At 42.0% G+C, this 24667-nt stretch overlaps 1 protein-coding gene across 1 annotated transcript in view; it reads left to right on the plus strand.

The window, feature by feature from the left end:
* Positions 1-24667, plus strand: part of LOC120941176 (polyamine-modulated factor 1-binding protein 1-like) — a 512202-nt gene that overhangs the window by 346056 nt on the left and 141479 nt on the right. The window contains exons 20-21 of the mRNA XM_040354465.1: positions 9167-9229; positions 18336-18445. Coding sequence (XP_040210399.1) covers positions 9167-9229; positions 18336-18445 — 173 coding nt within the window. The remainder of the gene's footprint in view (positions 1-9166; positions 9230-18335; positions 18446-24667) is intronic.

The raw sequence follows: 24667 nt of genomic DNA on the forward strand, positions 1-24667 counted from the left end.
GTGGATAGGCGTCATTGATGAGCACTGATTAGTGGCATTGATGAGCTCTCATAGGCGGCACTGATGGGCACTAATAGGCAGCACTGGGAAATCCGCATCCAATTTACACTAGTGTGAACCCAGCCTCTGTTATACTTTAATGGCCAGGTCTAAAGAGAAAATACCTGACTTCTCAATTAACCCCCCTTAGCCCTACCCCAGACTAACTCCTTACAATGTATATCTATATTGTATAGGGAAGCCATTGCAGTGTAGAGCAAAGCTAATTTCTTATCTTCATATATTACTAAGCTATATTTTTACAGTTGAGCCTATGAGTACAAAAATATGGAAGGTGCATTTCTTTTTAGTAGTCTTTTGTTCAAGCGTTCATTAGTAATACATAAAGTACAGGTGGGTCAAATCTATCAACATTTATAGGCATATCAGAAGTACAGAGTAAACATGTTAGAAACTCTACAGTATTACAAATAACATTGCATATACAGAGCATACTAGCTTAAATCGGGGGTTCGCCTGCGCAGTCAGCTCTACACGGCGGGCGCAGGTGCCATATAGCGCCGACTCGCAGCTCGGCTATTTACGGAAATCGGGTGACGCGCCTTGTGCGACATGGGAACTGTTTCACCAGACGTCAATCATCTAACCCAGGGATAGGAACGCCCAGTCCCACGGGAATAAGAACCCGGAAGCCGGGGAGAGAATCTCAATATAACGGTATGTACGGCGATAAAAAGACCTGCATACTGTAAATGTTGTTAGTATCCTGGATGTAATGTTAGAAAATTGTTTTTAGGGTGAGCCCCCGCTTTAAAGTGTTTGTTACCCAAACATTTCATATTTCTGATGTGCCTGCTGTTCAATTTACTTGTTTGAAAAAGTATCCTGTTCTCTTTGTATTGCTTCCTTTGAGTGAAATCCCCAGTGTTCCTGCCAGTTCCTTTGATTTCCTATTAAAAACTGACCACACTAAGCAGGAGAAGACACACATAGTCAGTTCTCTAGCTCTGCTGGGAACTCAGCCTGTTCTCCCCCAATGATCAGACTTGTCCTGATATGTCCCCTTTGCATAGCATCTCACTGGGAACAGCGAGAACAGAGGGAATGTGATCACTTATAAAAAAGGGAAAAAACATATTTGTAATGTTTTTTTGTTTTTTTTTTATATCTATACAAAAATGTTTTTCCTTTTTATTTCAGTTTTAAACTGAATGGGATGTTTTACAAGGTGAGGCTTTACAATCAATTTAATTGAACAAGCTGAAATTAGAAGCTGATTGTTTAGTAAGCATAGCTGCACCAGATTCTTTGTGCACCCGTTTTAGTAAATCTGTGTTATCTCGTTGACAAGATATCATAAAAAAAAAAAGAGGAAGGATTAATGGCAATAAATTGACACCAGTCTAAAAAAGAAAAGGAAAACTAGATTTATCTATGTTTTGATTGAAAGGGACAATATAACCAGATGCCAGGTGCTCCTATTTACATTTTTTGAATGGGTTTTTCTTAAGCGCTAGCACTTTTTCATCATGGCTTGGTTATTAATGTCTTTTTTTATCACAGATTAATGGGGTGTTATAGTAGATTCCCCTAGTTTTGTAATCTTTAGTTTGGCTGCTAGTAACGTGCAGTATAACCGTTCTAGCCACTGATGGGAAGTCATCTATGTCAATATATATATATATATATATATATAGTATGGTATGGCATGGACAATCCGCGCTACCCCCACTGCTGCAAAGTGCACTAGTGCAAATGTGATTAATTGAATAATAATGAAGTTGCTTCAATTAGATAAAGAAGCCTAATACTCGGCTTGAAATAAGTGGAAAAAAAATGTGCAACCAAAAAAAAAAAACATGCATAAAAATTGCATAAAAGTGTCCTTGGTCCGATAACAGAACTTACAAACAATAGTGTCCTTTTCAATAAACACACAATTACAGGAACTCCAATTTGGACTTGTTCCTCTGGCAGATGAAATAAAGGTGTAGGTATCTTCCTCAATAGCTTTCCACAAATCAATGTAAGAAAAGGCTGCTTACCAGATCCGTAGGATCCCTATCACAGAGATCAAGCGGGCTCAGCAAAAAACTCCTCAGCTGGTTAAAAGGCTTCCCGATCTCCTCCTCTGCTGGCGGTCTGGGGATACTAAGCCAATCACCTGCAAATTCCTTCTAGGAGTAAGATCGACCTCAGGGTGTATTTGTGGAAGCGTGTTGGTAAAGGAAGAAAAAGGTGCTTCATAGTGCAGTATGTTTAAAAAAACTTCTTTAATTCCACTCGCTGGATAAAGCTGACATAAAAGCCTCAAAAGTTACAAAGTGTCCGATAAGAAGCATTTGAAAAAACAAACCAGCCGCGGCTCGAGCCAGCCAGCTGGGGGCGTGGTGACGTCAGTTGCTATCGCTCCACCCGACGCTGCTTTTCTCCCTAATGGGCATCGACAGGGAAAGGAGGCACAGAGACTTTATGCCTCCTTTCCCTGTCGATGCCCATTAGGAACAAATCTAATGACGCAGATGCCGGGGGATGGAACCTAGTCCTGCTGTCTGTGTCTACGGACGCAGCAGCAGGACACAGAATGCGTCTCCAGCTGAACACTCGAGAAGAGGAGGAGCCAGGAGCGCCTTGGCGGGACCCCAGAAGAGGAGGATAACCAACTGCACAGCGGAGGTAAATATGTTTTTTTTTTTTTTAACTGAACCTTTACAACCCCTTTAAGTGTAAGAACACCTAATATAAACATACTTTTCCTAGGTTTCTGATTCAACAAATATAGAAGTAAGAATATGCATAATATTCCTAGATCATGTACCTTAAAAAAAACCTGGGCTTGTTTTTTATTCTAAGCAATAAAGATTCTGAGAGCATAATTATAAAAAAAAAACTTTTATTTCCAACACTCCAAACAAATCCCTATGCTGTTTTTTGTGAAACCCTTTCAGCATGGATAGGATTTTCAACATCACTTCCAAAACCAGTGATCTGCCATGGACTGCATTTATAATTCTAACAACGTGTTTACATTTTAGGTTAATTTGTATGAAGTAATTATGGCTATAGCGATATTTGGTCCGCTAAGACATTATGTCAAAAGGATATGTTTAACTACACAGCTTGACAGCAAACTGCCCTGGTTCATAATGAACTGTCAGTAAGCATGCTGTTCATCAGTAGTAACAAATGGCAGTCAGATTTCTTCCTTTTATAATGGTTTTGCTGTTCTAATTGGTTGCTAAGAGTTACTGCATTATTATTATTATTATTGATCATATAAACCAGATGGGCATGCCACGTAAGACAGATCCTATAGTTTGTAAATATTTTATGCTCTATGAATACAGCAAAGTATAAGTATAGCGTGTCTTACCAGTTGCAGAGGAACGCAGAAGTAGATTAAGGGAATGTATGAAAAGGGGCTTCTTCTCTTTCTTTACAGATTACAGTTGGGCTAAAGCCGATGTAGATAGACCATTTTTTATTACAGCTTAGAAAAAGCGCCACAGTGCAAGTCATACAGTGCAGTGTAAATGACAGTGTGGATTTCTGTCAATCACAAGCAGCTGATTACTCAAATTGCAGCCTACGTATAATATTTATATAAGCTATAATGTACTTCCAGCCAACAGTAATGAGGCCATAATGACACACAGCCTTGTGAGTGACTTATAAACAGCAAGACATAAAGCTGAGCGCTTTATAGGCTGAACATAAAGATGCTGCCACATGTAATTTGACCAGATTTTGCTAAATCAGTAAATATACTATTCTTGTGTTATTAAGACAGAACAGTTCTGAATGGCAGGACTTGCGCTGGGAGTTTAATGTAAATTAATGATGGAATGCTGTGTGTTCCTTAGAGCTAAACTGTGACCTGCTGATTCAGGGGAAACCCCCAAGCAGCCATGCATATCATTTCACTTTCAAAAGTTGCTTTAAGATCTGTGGCTACTTGGCGGGAATCCTCTTTGCTATGCCAGCCAATTGCTTGGCTCTGAACTTTTAGCCACTATTGTGATACAAGACAGAGCTGAAATCCATTTTTATTTTTTTTTTAAACAAAGCGGTCATGTTCCCGGCTTTGTTATTTTTACCTACAAGTAAGCCTATAATAAAGCTGCTGATGTCAGTGGCGCATTCATTCTGAAGGTCCAGCATATTTTGCCGGTACTTTAGAGCTTCTTTCCGTAACCAAAGGCTTCCACACACATGCGTGGGAGTGACGTCATCACAGATCCGGCCACTCACAGCGATGGAGCCCACAAACCCGGAAGAAATGCCAGGGTGTAATCGCCGAAACGCATATGGCGACCGCGCGATGACGTCATCACCTGGCGCCGCGTGTGTTCCAGCCTGGAACCCGGAAGTGCTTTTAATGTTTTGGTCTGTTTCAGGTCCAAATTCAGCCTAAAATTAGGGGGCTGAAATCAAACCTGAAACGGTTAACTGGGACAGACCCGACCCTTGCTGTGAGCCACATGTGGCTTAGATGTGAACCCAGCTAAGGCATCGGCATACCAAGACATTTTGGACATGACCCCTTCCTGTTCCAACATGGTTGTGCACCAGTGCACAAATCAAGGTCCCAACTGGGATGCCATTAAAGTTCATGTGTGTGAAAAGGCAGGCATCCCAATACTTTTGACAATATAGTGTATGTTGTTTTTCAAAAGCAGGACTAAAGGCTAAAGAAAACACTAGGGCCCAGATTCAGAAAGCACTTACGCCGACGTATCTTCTGATACGCCGCGTAAGTGCACTGATGCGCCATCGTATCTATGCGCCTGATTCTTGCAATAAGTTACGCCTGAATTTTGGCTCCATCCGACTGACGTAAGTCTCCTATGCCGTCGTATCTTGGGCGCATATTTACGCTGGCCGCAAGGGGCGCTTCCATTGATTTACGCGTCGAATATGCAAATGACCGAGATACGCCGATACACGAACGTACTTGCGCCCGTCGCTGTAATCTACGCCGTTTACGTAAGGCGTACGTCCGCCGTAAAGTTAAACCTCATAAAGCAGGGGTAAGTCATGTTAGGGTATGGACCAGGGAACAGCCGTCGTATTTTACGTTGTTTACGTAGGTCGTACGTGAATGGGGCTGGGCGTAGGTTACGTTCACGTCGTACGCATTGAGCCGTCGTATCTTAGGGAGTATATGCAACGTGATTCTGAGCATGTGCGCGCATGCGTCGTTCGTTCGGCCCTTCATTTACATGGGGTCACAGTTTATTTAAATGTATCACGCCCACTACCTTCCTACTTTGAATTAAACGGGCTTACGCCGGCCAATTTACGTTACGCTGGCGCAACGTTGGGAGCGAGTGCTTTGTGAATACTGCTCTTGCCTCTCAGAGTTACGTCGGCGTAGCGCATATGAGATGCCGAGCTACCTGAATCTGGCCCTAGCTTTTTTACTTTCATTGGGACCAAATCTACATTTAAAGTGTTAGCATGTCTTATTTATTTTTTTTGCTTTGGGTAGGGTAAGGTATTTTTTTTTTTCCCTGTATGTGCATTATTGGAGAAATTTCTCCTTGCTTCCTATAGAGGAAATTTTAGAGGATTTCTCTCTTCATTGTCCACGGAACAGATGTTCCCTTTGTAAGATTTTCCCTTATCTTCCTATTCTGGGGACAACTCTCAAATTTTTAATTTCCCATCACTTTTGTTGACAATAGTCATCAGGACAAACAGAGTTGTCAGTGGGTCTATCCCAATAGCAAGAGATTTTGACCAGCTCACTAGTGTCCGCTGTGGCTCCGGTGTGAATTTGCACAGGGGTATTGTGCGTCTTTTAATCCTTTTCAGGTCCGAATTCAGCCAATATTTTGAGCTGAAATAGTGAACCCCCGGGGACGCACCGCACCCCTGCTGGGAGCCCCATGCAAAGATAGTCTGAACCCAGCCTTGAAGTAGTATGGGGTTTAGAAGAAAACAATCCTACATACACACCTCTATGCTGCAGCTGTCCCATATCGGATCACAGACCGAGAATTTGGTGATTACATGACCATTAATCACGCAGTTCTCAATCTGCTCAGAGTGGATAGCAGTGACTGTCATTCATTGCTCTCTGCTCTGCTTCTCCACCACTCACGCACACAGGAAAACAAATATAAATGCTTTCCTGTGATCAGCAAGGGATGTATGACAAAAAAAAAAAAGCTTTGGTCATGCTTTAATTAATTACTTTACTTAACAAAGACACACTGTATTTTGCTTTCTGGAGTTTTTCAGGCTCTTAGTTCAAGTGAAAATACCTGATGCCTGTAGTTTAAATGTTGATGTCCTATTGCTCATGTACACAAACAATATATTGTCAACAGTATTGGGACATCTGCCTTTACACGCACATGAATTTTAAGGGCACCCCAATCCTAGTCAGTAGGGTTCAATATCGAGTTGGCCCACCCTTCTTAGCTATAACAGCTTCAACTCTTCTGGGAAGGCTGTTTAGGAGTGTGTCTATGGGAATGTTTGACCATTCTTCCAGAAGTGCATTTTGTGAGGTCAGGCATCATCTAATGTGGATGAGAAGGCCTGGCTTGCAGTCTCCACTTTAGATCATCCCAAAGGTTTTCTATCAGGTTGAGGTAAGGACTCTGTGCAGGCCAGTCAAGTTCCTATACCCCAAATTCGCTCATCCATGTCTTTATTGACCTTGCTTTGTGCACTGGTCCAAATCATTTGGTGGAGAGGGGATTATGGTGTGAGGTTGTTTTTCAGGGGTTGGGCTTGGCCTTTTAGTTCCAGTGAAGGGAACTCTTGAGGCTGGTTCACACTAGTGCAAATTGGATGTGAGTTGCTCGCATCCAATTTGCAATAGCAGAATATTTTTATGGGCTCTCTATGGTTCACATATGCGTGTTTTGGTCTGTTTCAGGTCCGAATTCAGCCCAAAATTCGGGCTGAAATCAAACCTGAAACGGTTAACTGGGACAGACCGGAACCTTGCTGTGAGCCACATGTGGCTTAGATGTGAACCCAGCTAAGGCATCGGCATACCAAGACATTTTGGACATGACCCCTTCCTGTTCCAACATGGCTGTGCACCAGTGCACAAAGCAAGGTCCCGACTGGGATGCCATTAAAGTTCATGTGTGTGTAAAGACAGGCATCCCAATACTTTTGACAATATAGTGTATGTTGTCAAAAGTAGGACTAAAGGCTAAAGAAAACACTAGCTTTTTTTACATTGGTGGGACCAAATCTACATTTAAAGTGTTAGCATGTCTTAATTTTTTTTTTTGCTTTGGGTGGGGTAGGGTAAGGTAATTTTTTTTGCTGTATGTGCATTATTGGAGAAATGTCTCCTTGCTTCCTATAGAGGAAATTTTGGAGAATTTCTCTCTTTATTGTCCCCGGAACAGATTTTCCCTTATCTTCCTATTCTGGGGACAACTCTCACATTTTTAATTTCCCATCACTTTATTTTGTTGACAATAGTCATCAGGACAAACAGAGTTGTCAGTGGGTCTATCCCTTCCCCATCCAAAAAAAAATAACTGGTTAAAGATACATTATATTCTTTTAGACAGTGCTTCCATTAAGTCTTTATTCATTCGGTCTTCATTACATATACAGTATTAGCCAGATTCAGGTAGAGTTATGCCAGCGTATCAGTAGATACGCCGTTGTAACTCTGAATCTGCGCCGTCGTAAATTTAAGTGTATTCTCAAATTGAGATACACTTAAATCTAGCTAAGATACGACCGCCGGTGCCGTCGTATCTTAGCTGTCTATTTACGCCGGCCGCTAGGGGCGTGTACGCCGATTTACGCCTAGAATGCGCAAATCAGCGAGATATGCCTATTCACGAATGTACGCTTGCCCGTCGCAGTAAAGATACGCCGTTCACGTAAGGCGTTTTCAGGCCTTAAGATATTCCACCAAAAAGATGGCGCAGCCAATGTTAAGTATGGACGTCGGAACCGCGTCAAATTTTTAAATGAATGGGGCTGGGCGTAATTTACGTTCACGTCAAAACCAATAAGTCTTTGCAGCGTAATTTGGAGCATGCGCACTGGGATACGTCCACGGACGGCGCATGCACCGTTTGTTCAAAACGTCATTTACGTGGGGTCATGCTTTATTTACATAAGACACACCCACCTCTTCACAATTTGAATTAGGCGTGCCTACGCCAGGACATTTACGATACGCCGCCGTAACTTAGTAAATACAGCACTTGCCTCTCTAACTTACGGTGGCGTAGCGTATATGAGATGCGCTACGCCTGCCTAACGTTAGGCACGTCTACGTGAATCCAGCTATATATCAACAAGTAGGTGTATAAAAAGGCCTCCAATACACCACTCGGCGCCAAAGATTCAACTGATGTTCCAAAGTGGGATCACAAAAAAATCATCCAGAGAGACAATAATAGACAATAATAATAATAGAAAAATGTTCCTTATAATTTTTCCAAAAGCATATGGAACCTATCTGAGCTGCTGTTTAAAACAAAGCAAATATAAAAACTAGTAAAAAAAAAAAACTATTTAAGTGAAAACTAAAACCATATACTACAAACAGCGCTAGTGTTGAGTAGTAGTATAGTATGGCAAACTCCACACAAAAAGTCTTAAGACAGATGATGAGCCAGGTGATAATTCAGAAAGTGTCCATAGGTGATCCTAGAGTAAAAGTAGTGTGCACCTTCCACCAAACTCTTCAAATCCACTACGTGAGAACACGGTCCCCTTGGGGGTGTACACTCACCAGAGCACAATGTATAGCCAGCATAACACAGGGAACACTTGTCTGAAACACGGACCGCAGTCAGCATCGTTCTAGGCGACATAAGGATGATGTAGGCTCCCCTTTTCAGCTCTAGGTCTTCTATAGTACTTCTATGGAGTTGGCCATACTATACTACTACTCAACACTAGCGCTATTTGTAGTATATGACTGTTTTTAGTTTTCACTTTAATTGTTTTTTTTTTACTATTTCCTATATTCATATATATATATAATTGCTACTTATTTTGTACAGGAGCGTTTAACCATTTATCCAGTGTGGCCGAATAAGATACCATACTGTCATGAGCAGATCCTATGCATTTCTTATTGAGCAGCATGTGATTTATTTGTATACATTTTTAAAGTTTGTTTTATTTTTAAAACCCTTGATAACGTATCCATATATCTTTTTAGGTGGCAAATTTGCAAAATGATCTGAAATCCTCTGAGAAGAAATACATTAGTGCACAGAGGGAGGTAAGTTCAAAGAAAATGCTCTACCGTTAGCCAATATTTCATACAGCTTAACTACCGTATTTGATACATTTTCTGAAACGTGCCCTTTACAACAGCAGAACAGTCAATAATGAAAAATATACATATTTAAAATGGTTTGCATTTTTTTTTTTCAAATCTTTATGGCCATGCACTTTTTAACGTGCATATTACTTTTATCTTTGAAACGCTTTAATATATTTATGGTCTTTCATCACTGATGTACATATGTACAAATAGATGATTAAAGTAGTCAAGAAAGCAAATCATAGTTCATTTGCTAGAAGGCAATGTCCATTTAGAGATTATTCTCTACTATGCCATCAGAAAAGCCAACCAATGAATATTGTCCTCCTGCTGCTGCAGTCATTGACAAGTAAGGTCCCTTTCCCACTACAGTGCTCTGTGTGTTACATGCATGCATGTTAACCACTTCAGCCCCCCAGGAGGATTTGGCTGCCAAATGACCTGGCCATTTTTTGCAATTCGGTACTGCGTCGCTTTAACTGACTATTGCACGGTCCTGCAATGTGGCTCCCAAAAAAAATTGACATCCTTTTTTTCCCCCACAAATAGAGCTTTCTTTTGGTGGTATTTGATCACCACTGCGGATTTTATTGTTTGCGCTATAAACAAAAAAAGAGCGACAATTTAAAAAAGAAAGCCATATTTTTTACTTTTTTGCTATAATAAATATATAATAAATATCCCCCAAACAATATATTATTTTTTTTTTCTCATTTTAGGACAATACGTATTCTACATATTTTTGGTAAAAAAAAATCGCAATAGGCATATGTTGATTGGTTTGCGCAAAATTTATAGCGTCTACAAAAAAGGGGATGGTTTTATGGCATTTTTATTATATATTTTTTTTCACTAGTAATGGTGGCAATCTGCAATTTTTATCATGACATGATATTGCGGTAGACACATCGGACACTTTTGACACTTTTTTGTGACCATTGTCATTTGTACAGCGATCAGTGCTATTAAAATGCACTGATTACTGTGTAAATTACACTGGCAGGGAAGGGGTTAAACACTAGAGGGCGATGAATGGGTTTAGTGTGTCCTAGGGAGTGATTCTAACTGTGTGGGGGCTGGGCTTACTGTGACACGACACTGATCATTGCTCCCGAACACAGGGAGCAGACGATCAGTGTCCTGTCACAAGGCAGAACAGGGAAATGCCTTGTTTACAACGGCATCCCCCCGTTCTGCCGCTATATACAGTAAAACCTTGGTTTACGAGCACAATTTGTTCCAGAAACATGCTTGTAAGCCAAAGCACTTGTATATCAAAGCATTTTTTCTACAGGGTATATAAGAGAGGAGAGGCACCTCTAAGTGAAGCAATAAGTTGCTAAATGTTATACCTTCATTAAATGTAACCATATTGCTACACTAATGCCGCATACACACGACCGTTTTTTTCCGTTGGAATAAACTCCGACTGGTTTTTCTGACGGAATTCTGCCTTAAGCTGTCTTGCATACAAGGACACACCAAATTCCGAATGTCAAAAACGCAGTGACGTACAACACGACGATGAGCCTAGAAAAATGAAGCTCAATACTTCCGAGCATGTGTCCAAATTGTTTCCAAGCATGCATGTTTTTTTTCTCCGTCGGAATTCCGTACAGACGAACGGAATTTCCGATATAATTTTTTTCTGTCGGAAAAGAAGAGAACATGTTCTCTTTCTAAGTCCGTCAGAATTTCTGACAGAAAAATTCAGATGGGGCATACACACGGTCGGAATATCCAATGAAAAAATTCCGTCAGACTTTTTTCATCGGAAATTCCAACTGTGTGTATTAGAGTCTCCTCTCTTCTTTTTTATACTCAGTTGTGACATGACGCTACTCTTGTATATCAAGGCAAAATGTATTAAAACATGTTGCTTGTCTTGCAAAACGCTCTCAAACCAAGTTACTCTCAAACCAAGTTTTCACTGTATGTATGCATGTATGTACATTTTTTATTATTTTTTTTTTATTAGGACATTAAATGTAAAGCAACTAAGAAATGCATTTGTTTTTTATTTTCATGTTATTGAACAATTTGAGAAGAGAAAAAAATGTAATTTTTTTTTTAAAGATATTAGATTTTGATAAATTTGCAAATTGATGAATGAATCGCACTATTTTCCTTTGCAGTAACATAATGAAATACCATTATGGGATGTATGTATATACAAAAGCAATTTAGGGCTGAGCCATTTTGTTCACATGTAGTAATTGTATGTCAAGAACAAAGTCAATGTTGGGCTTACAGTATTTATCACTTGGTCCCTTTAGATGCAAAGCTTATTATTTGCTTCTCAACATATACTCTAAATGGGATAATACTCAAGACCTGAAATTTAAAAAGGAGATTGATATCTTCATTGAAAACCTTTGCCCGGAAGGGACAATGCTGGATACAACATAGGTCTTATCAATAAATTATGACTCAATAATCTTATTCTTCAATCCTTTGAAGATCCATCAACAGCTTGTCAAACCCTCAGAATGACTAATCGTTTTAAGTATGAATTCTTTATTTCATCTACCAGATTGTTCTTCTAGCGGTCCATGGCAACTAATTGATTATAGGGATTGTTTTATCTCTTTCGTCTGATATAGCAAAAGAGGTGCTATCGTAGACACCTGAGCCCTGCTTAGTCCTAATTTCTCTATCCAGCATGATGGACCTAAAATAGTCACTCAGAGTTTTTTCCCCCCTGAAACTCTATGATATATTCTCCTTCCACTGAGTCTACTGTCTAAATTTTCCATACAAAGATATCTGCAGGGGACTTAAGCCAGTTCCAACATCATCATTTTTCCTAGACTGCAATTTCTTTGATGTACCTAGTGAATATGTATGATGTCATCAGTCATGCGAAGAATGACACTGACAAGTAAGTCATCCTTTACAGGAAGCAGAGGGGTAATCTGGCTATCTCTGTATAATACTGGAGATCAGGAATTGCAGATTAAGCATTTGAAATGTCTGTAGCTATATGCAGCTGCAATTTTATTTGCCACCAATCAGGAAATATACTCCTACGTGGAAATATAAATAGATTTTTTTAGAGATCTACAAAGGTTTTAAACCAACGCAGTCACCACATGTGTGTATATCTATATCATCTATACATACTCACACTATTTGGCAGCAGGCTCATTTTAGGTCTTCTCTGTTGATAATGGGCATGTAATTGGGCAGTGCTCAACTATAAAGCCCCATACACACTAATAGGTTTTCTGCAGATTTTTGTCTTCAGATTTACCGAAACCATGTAGTGCAAGGGCCTGCCTGATTGCAAACAAATTGAAACTCTTAAGGTTTGACCTCATATTATATGGTTTTGGTAAATCTGAAGCCAAAAATCTGCAGAAAATCTAATAGTGTGTATTGGGTTTAAGACTGGCTTGGAGATGCACTTCAGATGTCCACAAAATTATGGCAAATCTGCATAAAGGCTTCCCATAGAAATGAGAAAAGTAGTGTTGGTTTGTCTGATTTGGTATGGTCAGAGATTTATTTTCAAAACCGTATTTAAAGAGGAAGTAACCCTAATGGGTTTTACTTCCTCTTTTTTCCCCTGCAAAGTAAAAGCATAATGGGCTATGTTGCACTTACTTGCAATCGAAGCCTGTGATGTCCCCATACATCTTCACCATACATCTTCACCGCTCTTCCTTCCAGGGCCGTGGACTCCGGCTCTGTTACTGGCCGGAGTCGCGTGATGTCACTCCCACGCATGTGCACGGGAGCCGACGGTCACGGCACAGGCCCTTCTAACTTCAGCTTGTTTAATTAAGCTTTTACAAAAACAACCTGGAAGCTTATTGGTCTCTATGCACAGCTGCATCAGATTTTGCACTCTCCAGTTTTAGTAAATGAACCTCTCTAAGTCCAAAAGACCTGACATAGCTGGAAGAAGAATGAGGGTTGCAGTTAAATATTTGAGGACTAGAAGATTTTTTTTTGACCAGATGCTGTCCCAGTTGAATTTTAATTTGTAATCTGTTAATATCTAAGAAATCTCATGCATAAAAAATACAACACTTTACCACAAATAAGTGAATTAATAAATCACTCTGTTCAACAATCCAAATTGGATATTGCATAGGTGTGCTGGTTTAGCATTTTATAAGGCTATTTTGGTATTGAGCAACAATGTTCAGCTGGATGAGGTTAAAATAATACGGAAGATTGCAGCCCAAAATTTTTCAGAGATTGGGTTGACCACTAAGTATAATATTAGGTGCTGGGGTCCTCATAACCCCTAAAGAGGACAGGAAAGTAGCCTGGAATCAGTTTTGGGAACCAGGTGAGACCCCAAATCTTCTTATATACATCTTTAGGCATTCTTGATGTAGTAAAGAGCAGGTAAAATTCACTTTTTTACCTGCGTTATATCTATTTTCGAATTGCATAGGAACTTCTTTAATTATACATTTTTTGTTTTAAACATCCCAACAGCTCCTAAGGCCCCACTGCAGTCTTCAACATTATTTAAAGGGGTTGTAAAGGTAAAAAAAAATTTCCCTAAAAAGCTTCCTTTACCCTAGTGCAGTCCTCCTTCACTTACCTCATCCTTCCATTTTGCTTTTAAATGTCCTTATTTCTTCTGAGAAATCCTCACTTCCTGTTCTTCTGTCTGTAACTCCACACAGTAATGCAAGGCTTTCTCCCTGCTGTGGAGTGTCAGGGGAGGGGGCGAGCACGACACTCCACACCAGGGAGAAAGCCTCGCATTACTGTGTGAAGTTACAGGCAGACGACCAGGAAGTGAGGATTTCTCAGAAGAAATAAAGACATTTAAAAGCAAAATTATTTTCATGCTTTGAAAAATATTGAAGTAACTGATAGACTGATGGAAGTATCATTTTAGCTCAGTGAGTAAATAGAGATAAATGTTTGTTAGGAGGATCTCAGCAGCCACTTTCAGGGACCATGAGCCTCACAGTTGTTATTTCTCCTGCCTCTGTCATTTTGCCATTGGCAACTATAACTCCTGCCTAATCAATTTTTTTAGAACTTCTGACTGGATTTTATTGTCTGATGCCGCGTACACACGGTCGTTTTTTGTGATGAAAAAAACGTAATTTAAAATCACCGTGTGTGGGGGAAACTTTGTTTTACGTCTTCTGAAAAACAACAAAAAAAAATTCTAGCATGCTTCAATTTTTTATGTCGTTTTTCAAAACGTCGTTTTTCGTGTCATAAAAAATTACCGTGTGTAGCTAAAACGATGTTTAAAACAACGTTTTTAAACCCGCGCATGCTCAGAAGCAAGTTGGGACGCGAGCTTGAATGGAACAGAGTGCCGCCGTACGTGCTGAACGTAACCGCGCTTTGCTAGAGCTTGTTGAAAAAACGATGGTGTGTATGCTACGTCGTTTTTTAAAATGATGTTTGAAAAGCGTCGTTTTTTTTCATGCTAAAAAAATGACGTGTTTTTTTTCATCACAAAAAACGACCGTGTGTACGCGGCATTAGTATTTATTAGGAATTCTTCTTACTTCCTGTTCTGGTGAAAATACTATCACCAGACAGGAATAAAGGGATCCTTGCAAAAGTAATACAGTTATAGAAAACTTACAGGGGTTCTGGATGTCTCTTAAGCCCTGTACACACGATCGGTTTGTCCGATAAAAACAGACTGATGGACCGTTTTCATCGGACAAACCGATCGTGTGTGGGCCCTATCTGTTTGTTTTCCATCGGTGAAAAAAAATAGAACATGTTTTAAATTTTTCCTATGGATAAAAAAACTATAGAAAAAAACGATTGTCTGTGTGGAAGTCCATCGGTCAAAAATCCACGTATGCTCAGAATCAAGTCGACGCATGCTCGGAAGCATTGAACTTTCTCAGCGCGTCGTAGCGTTTTACGTCACCGCATTTGGACACGGTTGGATTTTTGACCGATGGTGTGTAGGCAAGACTGATGAAAGTCCGCTTCATCGGATATCCGACGAAAAAATCCATCGGATTAGATTCTATCAGATATCCGATCGTGTGTACAGGGCTTAACTGTAATGAAAAAGAAAAAAATATTTTACTGCTGTTTGTGCTCCTTTTGGAAATACCCTCTCAATTTCTGTCCTGGTGACAATGCCACCAGGGTGGAAGGTGAGGGTAAATTTCCCCTTCAACATCCCAAACAGCAGTAAAAACCTGACAAAGTTTCTAACCCTTGTCCATTCTTTCTTTAAAAAAAAAAAGAAGGAAAAGCAATAAAGAAAATCCTATCTAGAACTATTCTTAAAAAATGCTCACTCCACTCACATGATCCCACAGCTCCATCTTTCCTGTGTCAGTAAGCAGCTGTTGCACAGGAGAGGAGGGAGCGCCAACATCAGCTGGGCCACGGGAGCCTAGGGTTGACGTCGGGGCACCTGGAATTGACAGCCAATGTCAATTTCTCCTTTACACAAAGATGCAGGATTACATGACCAGACCGTAGCAGAGTGGAAATCGGTAAGTACACACCTTTCTTTTATTTAGGTTAAGCAGGATAGGTAGGGGAAGAGAATTTAGGATTTTCTTATAGCTAGGGTTTTTCTTCCACTTTAGGGGCTCGTTAAAGTGTTGCTAAACCCACAACAGTAAAATCAGTCTGTATATGCAGTAAAGCATGTTTGGTATACTCACTGTGGAACTTCAGGGGTAATCCTCCACATTGTGTACAAAGGCTGTTCAACCACTTACAGAACAGATTTGCCCTCTTAATGATCAGACCATTTTTTGCGATACGGCACTGCGTCACTTTGACAATTGCGTGGTCGTGGAACGTTGTACCCAAACAAAATTGATGTCCTTTTTTTGCCACAAATAGAGCTTTCTTTTGTTGGTATTTGATCACTTCTGCAGTTTTTATTTTTTGAGCTATAAACAAAAAAACACGTCAATTTTGAAGATTTTTTTTTTTTATATTTGCTATGATAAATATCCCAAAAACATGTTTGAAAAATAAATTTCTTCATCAGTTTAGGCCAGGGATCCTCAAACTATGGCCCTCCAGCTGTTGTGGAACTATACATCCCATGAGGCATTGTAAAACTCTGACATTCACAGACATGACTAGGCATGATGGGAATTGTAGTTCCTGAACAACTGGAGGGCCATAGTTTGAAGACCCATGGTTTAGGCCAATATGTATTCTTCTACATATTTTTGGTAAAAAAATCGCAAAAAGTTATAGCATCTACAAACTATGGGAAAGCTTTATGGCATTTTTTTTTTACTAGTAATGGTGGTGTTTTTTAGTGGTACTGCGACATTGCAGCGGACAGATTGGACACTTTTGATTTTTTTGGGGGGAACATAGACATTTATAAAGTGATCAGAGGTATAACAATGCACTGATTACTGTGTAAATGTCACTGGTAGGGAATGGGTTAACACTAGGGGGCGATCAAGTAGTTCAATGTGTTCCCTTGTGAGTGTTTCTTACTGTGGGGGGATGGGACTGACTAGGGGAGGAGATATATCGCTGTTTGTAATTACTACAAACAGCCGATGTGTCTCTTCTCCCCTGTCAGAACAGGGATTTGTGTGTTTATATACACAAATCCCCGTTCTGGCTCTTGTGCTCATGATCGTGGGTGGCCAGCAGCGACCACGCCCATCAGCCACGCCCATCAGGTCCCCTGCCATGCAGTAAGCGTGCACAACTGCTATGGTTTTTAAAGGGAACAACGTACCGGTATGTTGTTTTGCAGTAACGAACCACTTTGCTGACGTAAATGTGCATCAGCAAATCCTCTGTATTGTTTTGTTTTTTTAAGCCTTCGTGGTTACATAGTTACATAGTTAGTCAGGTTGAAAAAAGACACAAGTCCATCCAGTTTAACCACAAAAAGTGAATTGGTTAATTGTGTCTTCTCTGATCCTCCCCTTCTTCTACAGTCCCCAATCAATCTGCTGATAGAACAGAGCCTTGGAGGCTGCATGTGACTAGCACAGGACCAATCGGCACTGTCCAGACAGAGGGTCAGGGGTCATGAAGCCTCATAGGACAGTCAGAGGAGAATGAAAACTCCTTTCAACTTTAAGAAGTGCTCCGCTGGACACCGATAGAAGTAACACGACTGCTATATACTGCTGATGAGAGCTGTATTTAGAAGTTTATATTTACTAAAATAATTGCATTTCCATGCTCTGTGTATTGTGGGAGACCAGATCGAGTGAATACGGGGGCCTGGGTTAGGTAACACTTTAACACAGCCTATAACTTCCATGTGCCATACTGAAATGCACTTGTGTACAATGCTTGCTTCAGATATCAGAGGCCAGACAGAGATGTCTCAACTACCAACAGATCAATTATTTGAAAGATCCTCCCCAAACATGTTGACCCTGTTCAGTTGAGCATGCTTGTCTCTTCTATAGAGGAGGCTGAGGTTGAACAGGAGCATGTGTCTGGCGTAAGCTCACGTAAATGAAAATGGCGATAAGATAAACATTTCAGCACAACTATCCACTAACCCCATAGAATTGTCTGTGGATGTAAACTGGGATCTGTACATAAAAAAAAAAAAAAAAAACAATATTTTCTTTTTATTTGCAGCTTCTTTGCTACCTTCCCTATAACAACTTCAGTGATAATCAAAAGTACATACTTCTAATCCTATTTCTTTAGCTAAGCCAAAATAATTCTTCTTTCGTCTTGCCCAGCTTCTGCTTGTAATAGTTTTGAAAGATACACCTCAACAGCAAATGGCTTCTTTATGAAAAACATATCATACGGCACACATTATCCAAGAACCGAGGCTTAAACATAACAAGTTGTAACGGCTCTCTTTTCATTTTTCATCAAATAAGCCTGATTTGAATTAAACAACCTCTGGAGGTAAAGTAATGCATATTATAGTAAACTGGTAAATGTAAAGCGTGGGAAAGGTTCAGACATTCCATCTCGCATATTGAATCAATTAATAGCATGTACAAGGAAACCATGATTATTTGAAGGAGTGGAGAAAAATGACTTGATTCTTTACAAGTATTACAGACTATTATTAGTATTCCAGATAGCCCTTGTTCTAGGGAGTCCATCATACTCTTTGATCTGTCTACTTCCACAGCTGGAAATCCTATGCCAAGCTCTAGAAGCAACACAAACTGACAACAGTCGCCTCCATCGGGAAAGTGAATTTGTGGCTGCAAATGTTAATCAGTGGATCAAAGAACAAAAGTAAGTAAATTTGATAAATGCTGCACATCATTGTATGCATTGTTCAAACCATCTTTTCTTGAACTGTTAAAATCTCTTTTGGTCATCAGTATGGTGTTATATTACCGTTGTTTTATTTTTTGTCTACAACTGCTCTGTATTTTCACAGCTCGTGATGTTTTCTCAGCAAACTCTTATTTTGTACCCTTATTTGGATGAACCTGAGCACGTTTTAAGATTTTTTTTTAAATGTTTCAGTTTATAAAAGGAACAAGTAACTGATTGCTAATACTTTATAAAAGTAAGGTGCCTAAACATACGGTTTTTAATGCAATCTGCATGCCCCCAGAGCCCCAAAACCTTGCTGCACCTTGTATGGCATGCTCTGGCATGCCTCCTATGTCATACAATGTAATGCAATTAGCTTGGCAGCATGTAGAGAGACACATGTACTGAACCCTGGGATGGGATGGGTGGATGACAAAGGTTTGATATGGAGGTCAAGTTGAGAGCATGGGTTTCAGGGCTCATGGGAAAAAAAATCATAAACTGCGTAAATTTATGTAACAAGTGTAAGAGAAAACTTCCTAATTGTGTACATGGCTATAAAAACAGGACAGAGGTTCTGACCCTTCTACAAATTTATAAATACGGCTATTTCTTTAATCCTTTGCCTACCAAGACACATTTATAAACATCTTGGTATTCAAGCGGTTAAAATACACTCACATCTGATGTATCATTTTGTTTTTTTAAACCGACAATCACTTTTATGGTAGAAAAAAGGTACTGATGTTGCAGTTGTGAGCCTGGTATTGTTTTTTGAAGCCGACAATTTTTTTTTAAGTAGTAAAAAATTGCTACCCTCCTTCCAGTACCTGCCATGGGAGTTCCCAGGCTTTCCCATTTCTCCAGGGAGCCCAGGACCGCCCTAACCCAATGCGCGGGAGAAGATCGAGGAAAATCTGTTCCCCAATCTCCTCTGCAATAAATGAACCTGGAAGTGTTATGTATTATGTCACTTCCAGGTTCAGACCTTTCATTCCCTGGCTACTGTAGCCATGGAAACAGGTTTTTCTTAATTAAATTCCCCCTGTGTTCACACCTACTACACCATTGGAGGTTCTTTTGTGTTCTCTTCCTCCCCCACTCTTCTGACCGGAAAGGTATTAGGAAAACATTGTGGAGAAGACCCACAGTGTGACAGGTGGGAGGACACTGTGGATGTAAGGAGTTTGCCGATATTAAGTATATCTTTGATGCCCATTATTCCTGTCATTGAGGTGAGAGTTTTGGGAGCTCGTTTATGGATATCACCTTACATCTGTCAAACAATTACCTACACCTGGCTCAGTGGATATTCAGTGGCATCTGCATTTCTATTTGACAGCACGTCATCCATTCACTCAGCAGCTTGTTTTGCATTTATGGGTCACTTATCACTCATTTCCACCTAAATTATATTTAGACCTTTTTATATGTATATTTTTTTATATATATATTCATTTTTATATTATTAACTTTTTCTGCACAGTACATCACTTATCACTGTTATCCATTTTGGTTAGCGTGGAGTTTTTGCGCAGACTTCTTTTATATCATTCCACACTGTGTTTGGCCTCTATCTGTCGCTCGGCGGCCATGTTTTTGTGGTAGGCGCCTTGTTTGGCCTCTTTATGCTAATTGGCGGTCATTTTGCCTGTGATCCATGCTGTGCTCTGGTCCACGCTGTGTTTTTGCCTCTATCTGTCGCTCGGCGGCCATGTTCTTGTGGCCCGCGACTTTGTTTGGCCTCAGTCTGCCGCTCAGCAGCCATTTTCTTGCGGTCCACGCCGGATCATATCATTTAAACGGCACAGGCTTGCAGACACACGCTGCGCAGTGGTCAAACTGACACAGTCAGCTGACAAGGAAGCAGCTCAAGAAGGAAACGGACGACAGCCGTACTATAATGTTCCAAGGGTGGTGAGTCCTCTGGGGGGGAACCCCTTGTCTCTCTCGCAGCTAGGAGGGTGGGTTGTTGTACCTTGCCTTGGAGTCCCTGTGGGTGTCGGGCGCAGGGGTCAGCATTGCCTCAGAAGCAGACGCCTTTTCCCCTGAAACACCTGAGCTAGCAATTGATGCCCCTGCACCCGATGTATTGGACGCTATGTTGGCAATCCTAGATGCTTTTGTTGCCAAAGTGGAAGTGGCACGTGGGAACACGGGGTAAAAAACACCCCCTCCCACCGCCATCTTATTTGGACAATTCTGATGCGGAGCCGGGTCCAGCAACGGCTCATGACCCTGGCTCTGATGTATCTGAGGACCGGCCGGACAGTGAGGATGAGTCCGGATCCAGGTCAGCACGTGAAAAGGCTCTGGTCGGTGATCTCATCACCGCAGTGCGAGACAGTCTAAAAATAGCGGAGTCTGCGGAAGCAACAGAGGCTTCGGTCCCTTTTGGGTTTCCGGAAGCCGACCCGCACTGCTAAGGTATTTCCTTATGTGCCTTATCTAGACAAACTTTTATACAAGGAATGGGACAAACCACAGAAGGTTTTTTCCGTCCCTAAAAATTTGGCGGTGCGTTACCCTCTTGAGGATTGTTTCCTAAAAAAATGGACCTCTCCTCCGATAGTAGACCCTCCTGTATCCAGACTAAACAAGGTAACCACGATTCCGGTGGAAGGGGCTCCTGCTTTCAAGGATCCTGCGGACAAGAAGGCTGAGGCGGTCTCCCGCAACCTATACACGGTGGTGGGCTCGGCTGTGCGCCCAATGACACTCACTGAATGGGTTAAAAGAACATCAGGCTCCCTCGGACGAGGTAGCGCTAGCCGACCAGTTGGTGCAGAGTCTAAAATGTGTCTGCGAATCAGCCTTGGACACTATTCCTCTGCTGGCCAGAGCCTCAAGCTATGTGGTGGTGTTACGCCGTCTCCACTCTGGCTAAAGTGTTGGTCTGCGGACCAATCTTCAGAGAAGGCCCTGATGGATTTGCCCTTTAAGGGCGACAGACTTTTTGGAGCATCCCTCGATGACATTATTAAAGATGTCACATGGGGTAAGAGTACGCTGCTCCCACAATCCAAAAAAGGTAAGGAGCCACGCCGTAGGCAAGGGCCCTCCGTCACCGCGCATAAGCATATTTTTGTCTGCCTAGCGCGGCCATTAAATGATCCCAGGCCAATAAAGCGCCTGCTGAGGGACAGAAGCATCCCTGGTTTCGCAAGCCTGCAAACAAGTCCATGTCCGCATGAAGGTTTGCCCCCACCCATCTGTCGGGTGGGGGGACGTCTTTGCGAATTTGTGACCCAGTGGACATCGCACATCTCCGACCGGTGGGTTTGCAAAGTAGTTTCCTCTTGTCAACCAAACAGATTTTTTCCCTCCAGCTGACCCTTCGGACAGCCCTGTTTGGCGCAGTTCAGGATCTGCTGGTACGCGGGGTAATCATTCCTGTCCCAGTAAAGGAACGATTTCAGGGGTTTTACTCAGACCTGTTCGTAGTACCAAAAAAAGAGGGTGTTCGCCCAATCCTGGATCTCAGGGCTCTCGATTTCTTTGTGAAGGTACAAGGATTCTGGATGGAGTTGTTTCGCTCTGTTGTCGCTGCCCTCCATCTGGAGGATTTTCTGGCATCCTTGGACATCAAGGACGCATAATTGCATGTCTCCATATGCACCAGGCATCAGATGTCTGCACTTTGCGGTCGGGGAAGACCACTACCAATTTGTGGATCTCCCCTTTGGCCTTGCATCGGCACCAAGGGTGTTCACCAAGGTGCTTGCCCCGATTCTGGCCCTACTAAGACAGCGTGGCATCCCTATCGTGGGCTACTTGGACGATCTTCTTCTGAGAGCCACTTTAAGCTCAGAATTAGAGGTGAGCGTGTCTATAACCTGTCAGACCCCCCGAGATTTTGTTTAGGTGCTGAACACTCAGGCCTCGTACACACGACCGAACATGTCCGCTGAAACTGGTCCGCGGACCAGTTTCCACGGACATGTCTGACTATGTGTAGGGCCTAGCGGACATTTTTCCGGCCTAGCGGACAGGTTTCCAGCGGACAAAAGTTTCTTAGCATGCTAAGAAACTTGTCCGGTGGAAACCTGTCCATCGGACATGTCTGATAGTTAGTACACCTAACCATCAGACCGAAATCCCCCGCATGCGTCCAAGTGATTCGACGCATGCGTGGAAGCATTGAACTTCCTGGTTCGCGCACGTCGTCGCTTCATCGTCGCCGCCACGTCACCGCGTTTTCTGTCCGCGGGGAATTTGGTCTGATTGTGTGTACACACATCAGACCAAATGCTCCCAGCAGACATGTCCGATGAAAACGTGTGTACAGGGCCTCTGCTCGTGTGTACAGGGCCTCAGAAGTCAATATTGGTGCTGACTCAATGCCTAGTGTATTTGTGGTTGATTTTGGACTCCTCAGAGGCAAACGTTTTTCTCCCTGTGGAAAGGTTGCAGACTCTTCGGGCTGCGGTGCGGCAGTTGACATCCCAAAGGTTGTCATCACTCCAATTTTGCATGCGTCCTGGGCCTCATGGTAGCCTCCTTCGAGGCAGTACCGTATGCTCAAGTGTTGCAGAAGAAAATTCTGTCCAGATGGGACAAGTGCCCATCGTCCCTTGATTGTCAATTCCGGGTGAGCCACCTAGTCAGGACCTCCCTGGTTTGGTGGCTGACATCACCAGCACATCTGTCCGGGAAGTCGTTCCTTCCTTTTCACTGGATGGTGGTCACGATGGACGCCAGCCTTACCGGTTGGGGGGGGGAGTCTGGGGGGTCCAGTCAGCCCAGGGTCACTGGACTCCGGAGGAATCCCACTTGCTGATCAATGTCCTGGAACTTCGGGCGATCAGGCTGTGCCTCTCCAACGACCCCTGGTGGCTCACTCTCTAGTAAGTATGTTTGTGCAGGAGGTTCTGCATGTGGCCCCTCCGGTCCGTCCTCCTCTACCTCCGTGGGACCTGAACCTGGTCCTCTCGGTGCTTCAGAACCACCATTTGACACTTTCTCAGAAAGTGGTCTTTTTGGTGGCTGTTATGTCAGTTAGATCGGTTTCTGAGCTGGCAGCCTTGTCATGCAAGGCCCCCTATGTGATCTTCCACAAGGATAAGGTGATGCTGCGTCCGCAGCCTTCTTTTCTTCCTAAGGTCGTTTCGGCCTTCCATCTCATTGAGGACATTGTACTTCCATCCTTGTGTCCGCGTCTGTAAACGAAAGAGAAAATAGGATTTTTGTACTCACCGTAAAATCCTTTTCTCTGAGTTCATGGATGGACACAGCACCCACCCCTCCTTTTTTATGTTTGTACTGCTTTTTGACTAACTGATCTGCGAGATGCAGAGAGAGGGGTTACACCCAGAGGAACCGCCCCCTGGGCGGTACTGTATGGTGTGTGATGTGTTTAACATTTTCTATAAGTTTCTGCCTAGTCACTCCTGAATGAAGATTAATACCCACTGTGTCAAGATTAAGGCTGTGTCCATCCATGAACTCAGAGAAAATAAGTACAAAAATCCTATTTTCAGAATGTTTCTACCAAAATATTTTTTTCACATCAATTTGCATTTCATGCAAAAATTGCAGCTGCCACCATTTTATTCTACCGGGCTTCTGCTTTAAAAAAAAAATATATATATATATATATAATCTCATAAAATAAATGTTTGATATATTTCTACTTATCAATTCTTAGATGTGATGGATTTGCATTTGTTTTCATTCCTTTATTTTCAACCGGTGATCTTGCCAGTAAGTCTGTTGATTTTTTAAAAGAACAAGATCTCCTGTAGTTGTAGCAGTTGCAGGGATGAGACAAACCATTTAACAATGGCAGGGGTGCTCTATGTGTTTTTAACCCTTCACATCATACTGCACCTACCCACACGTGTCAACAGGCTATGCCCCTCTTTGCAACGGGTGTGGATAAAAAGAGCGGGGACCATCATGGCACCGTTAGGAGCAGCTTTGGCCCTGTTGTCTAAGTTTAACGGGTCCAATATCTCCCTGTCTGAGTGGGAGAAGAGGCTGAAGAGTGCCATGTGCCTGTATCAGGTTCCTGCCCGGCTGATCGCGGAACTGGCCATCAACAACGTAGTCTCCAAGGGTTCCAGCCCCATCAAGAGGTGACTTCACTGCAACCTGCAGATATGCAGATATTTTGCCTGTGCAAGACGTCCTTGATATATGGTACTTGCCTCCGCTTGTATGCAAGCCTCCACCCCTTGCATGTCCTGAAGAAGA

The sequence above is a fragment of the Rana temporaria genome, chromosome 5, assembly GCF_905171775.1.
Source record: "Rana temporaria chromosome 5, aRanTem1.1, whole genome shotgun sequence".
In the NCBI taxonomy this organism is placed as follows: domain Eukaryota; kingdom Metazoa; phylum Chordata; class Amphibia; order Anura; family Ranidae; genus Rana; species Rana temporaria.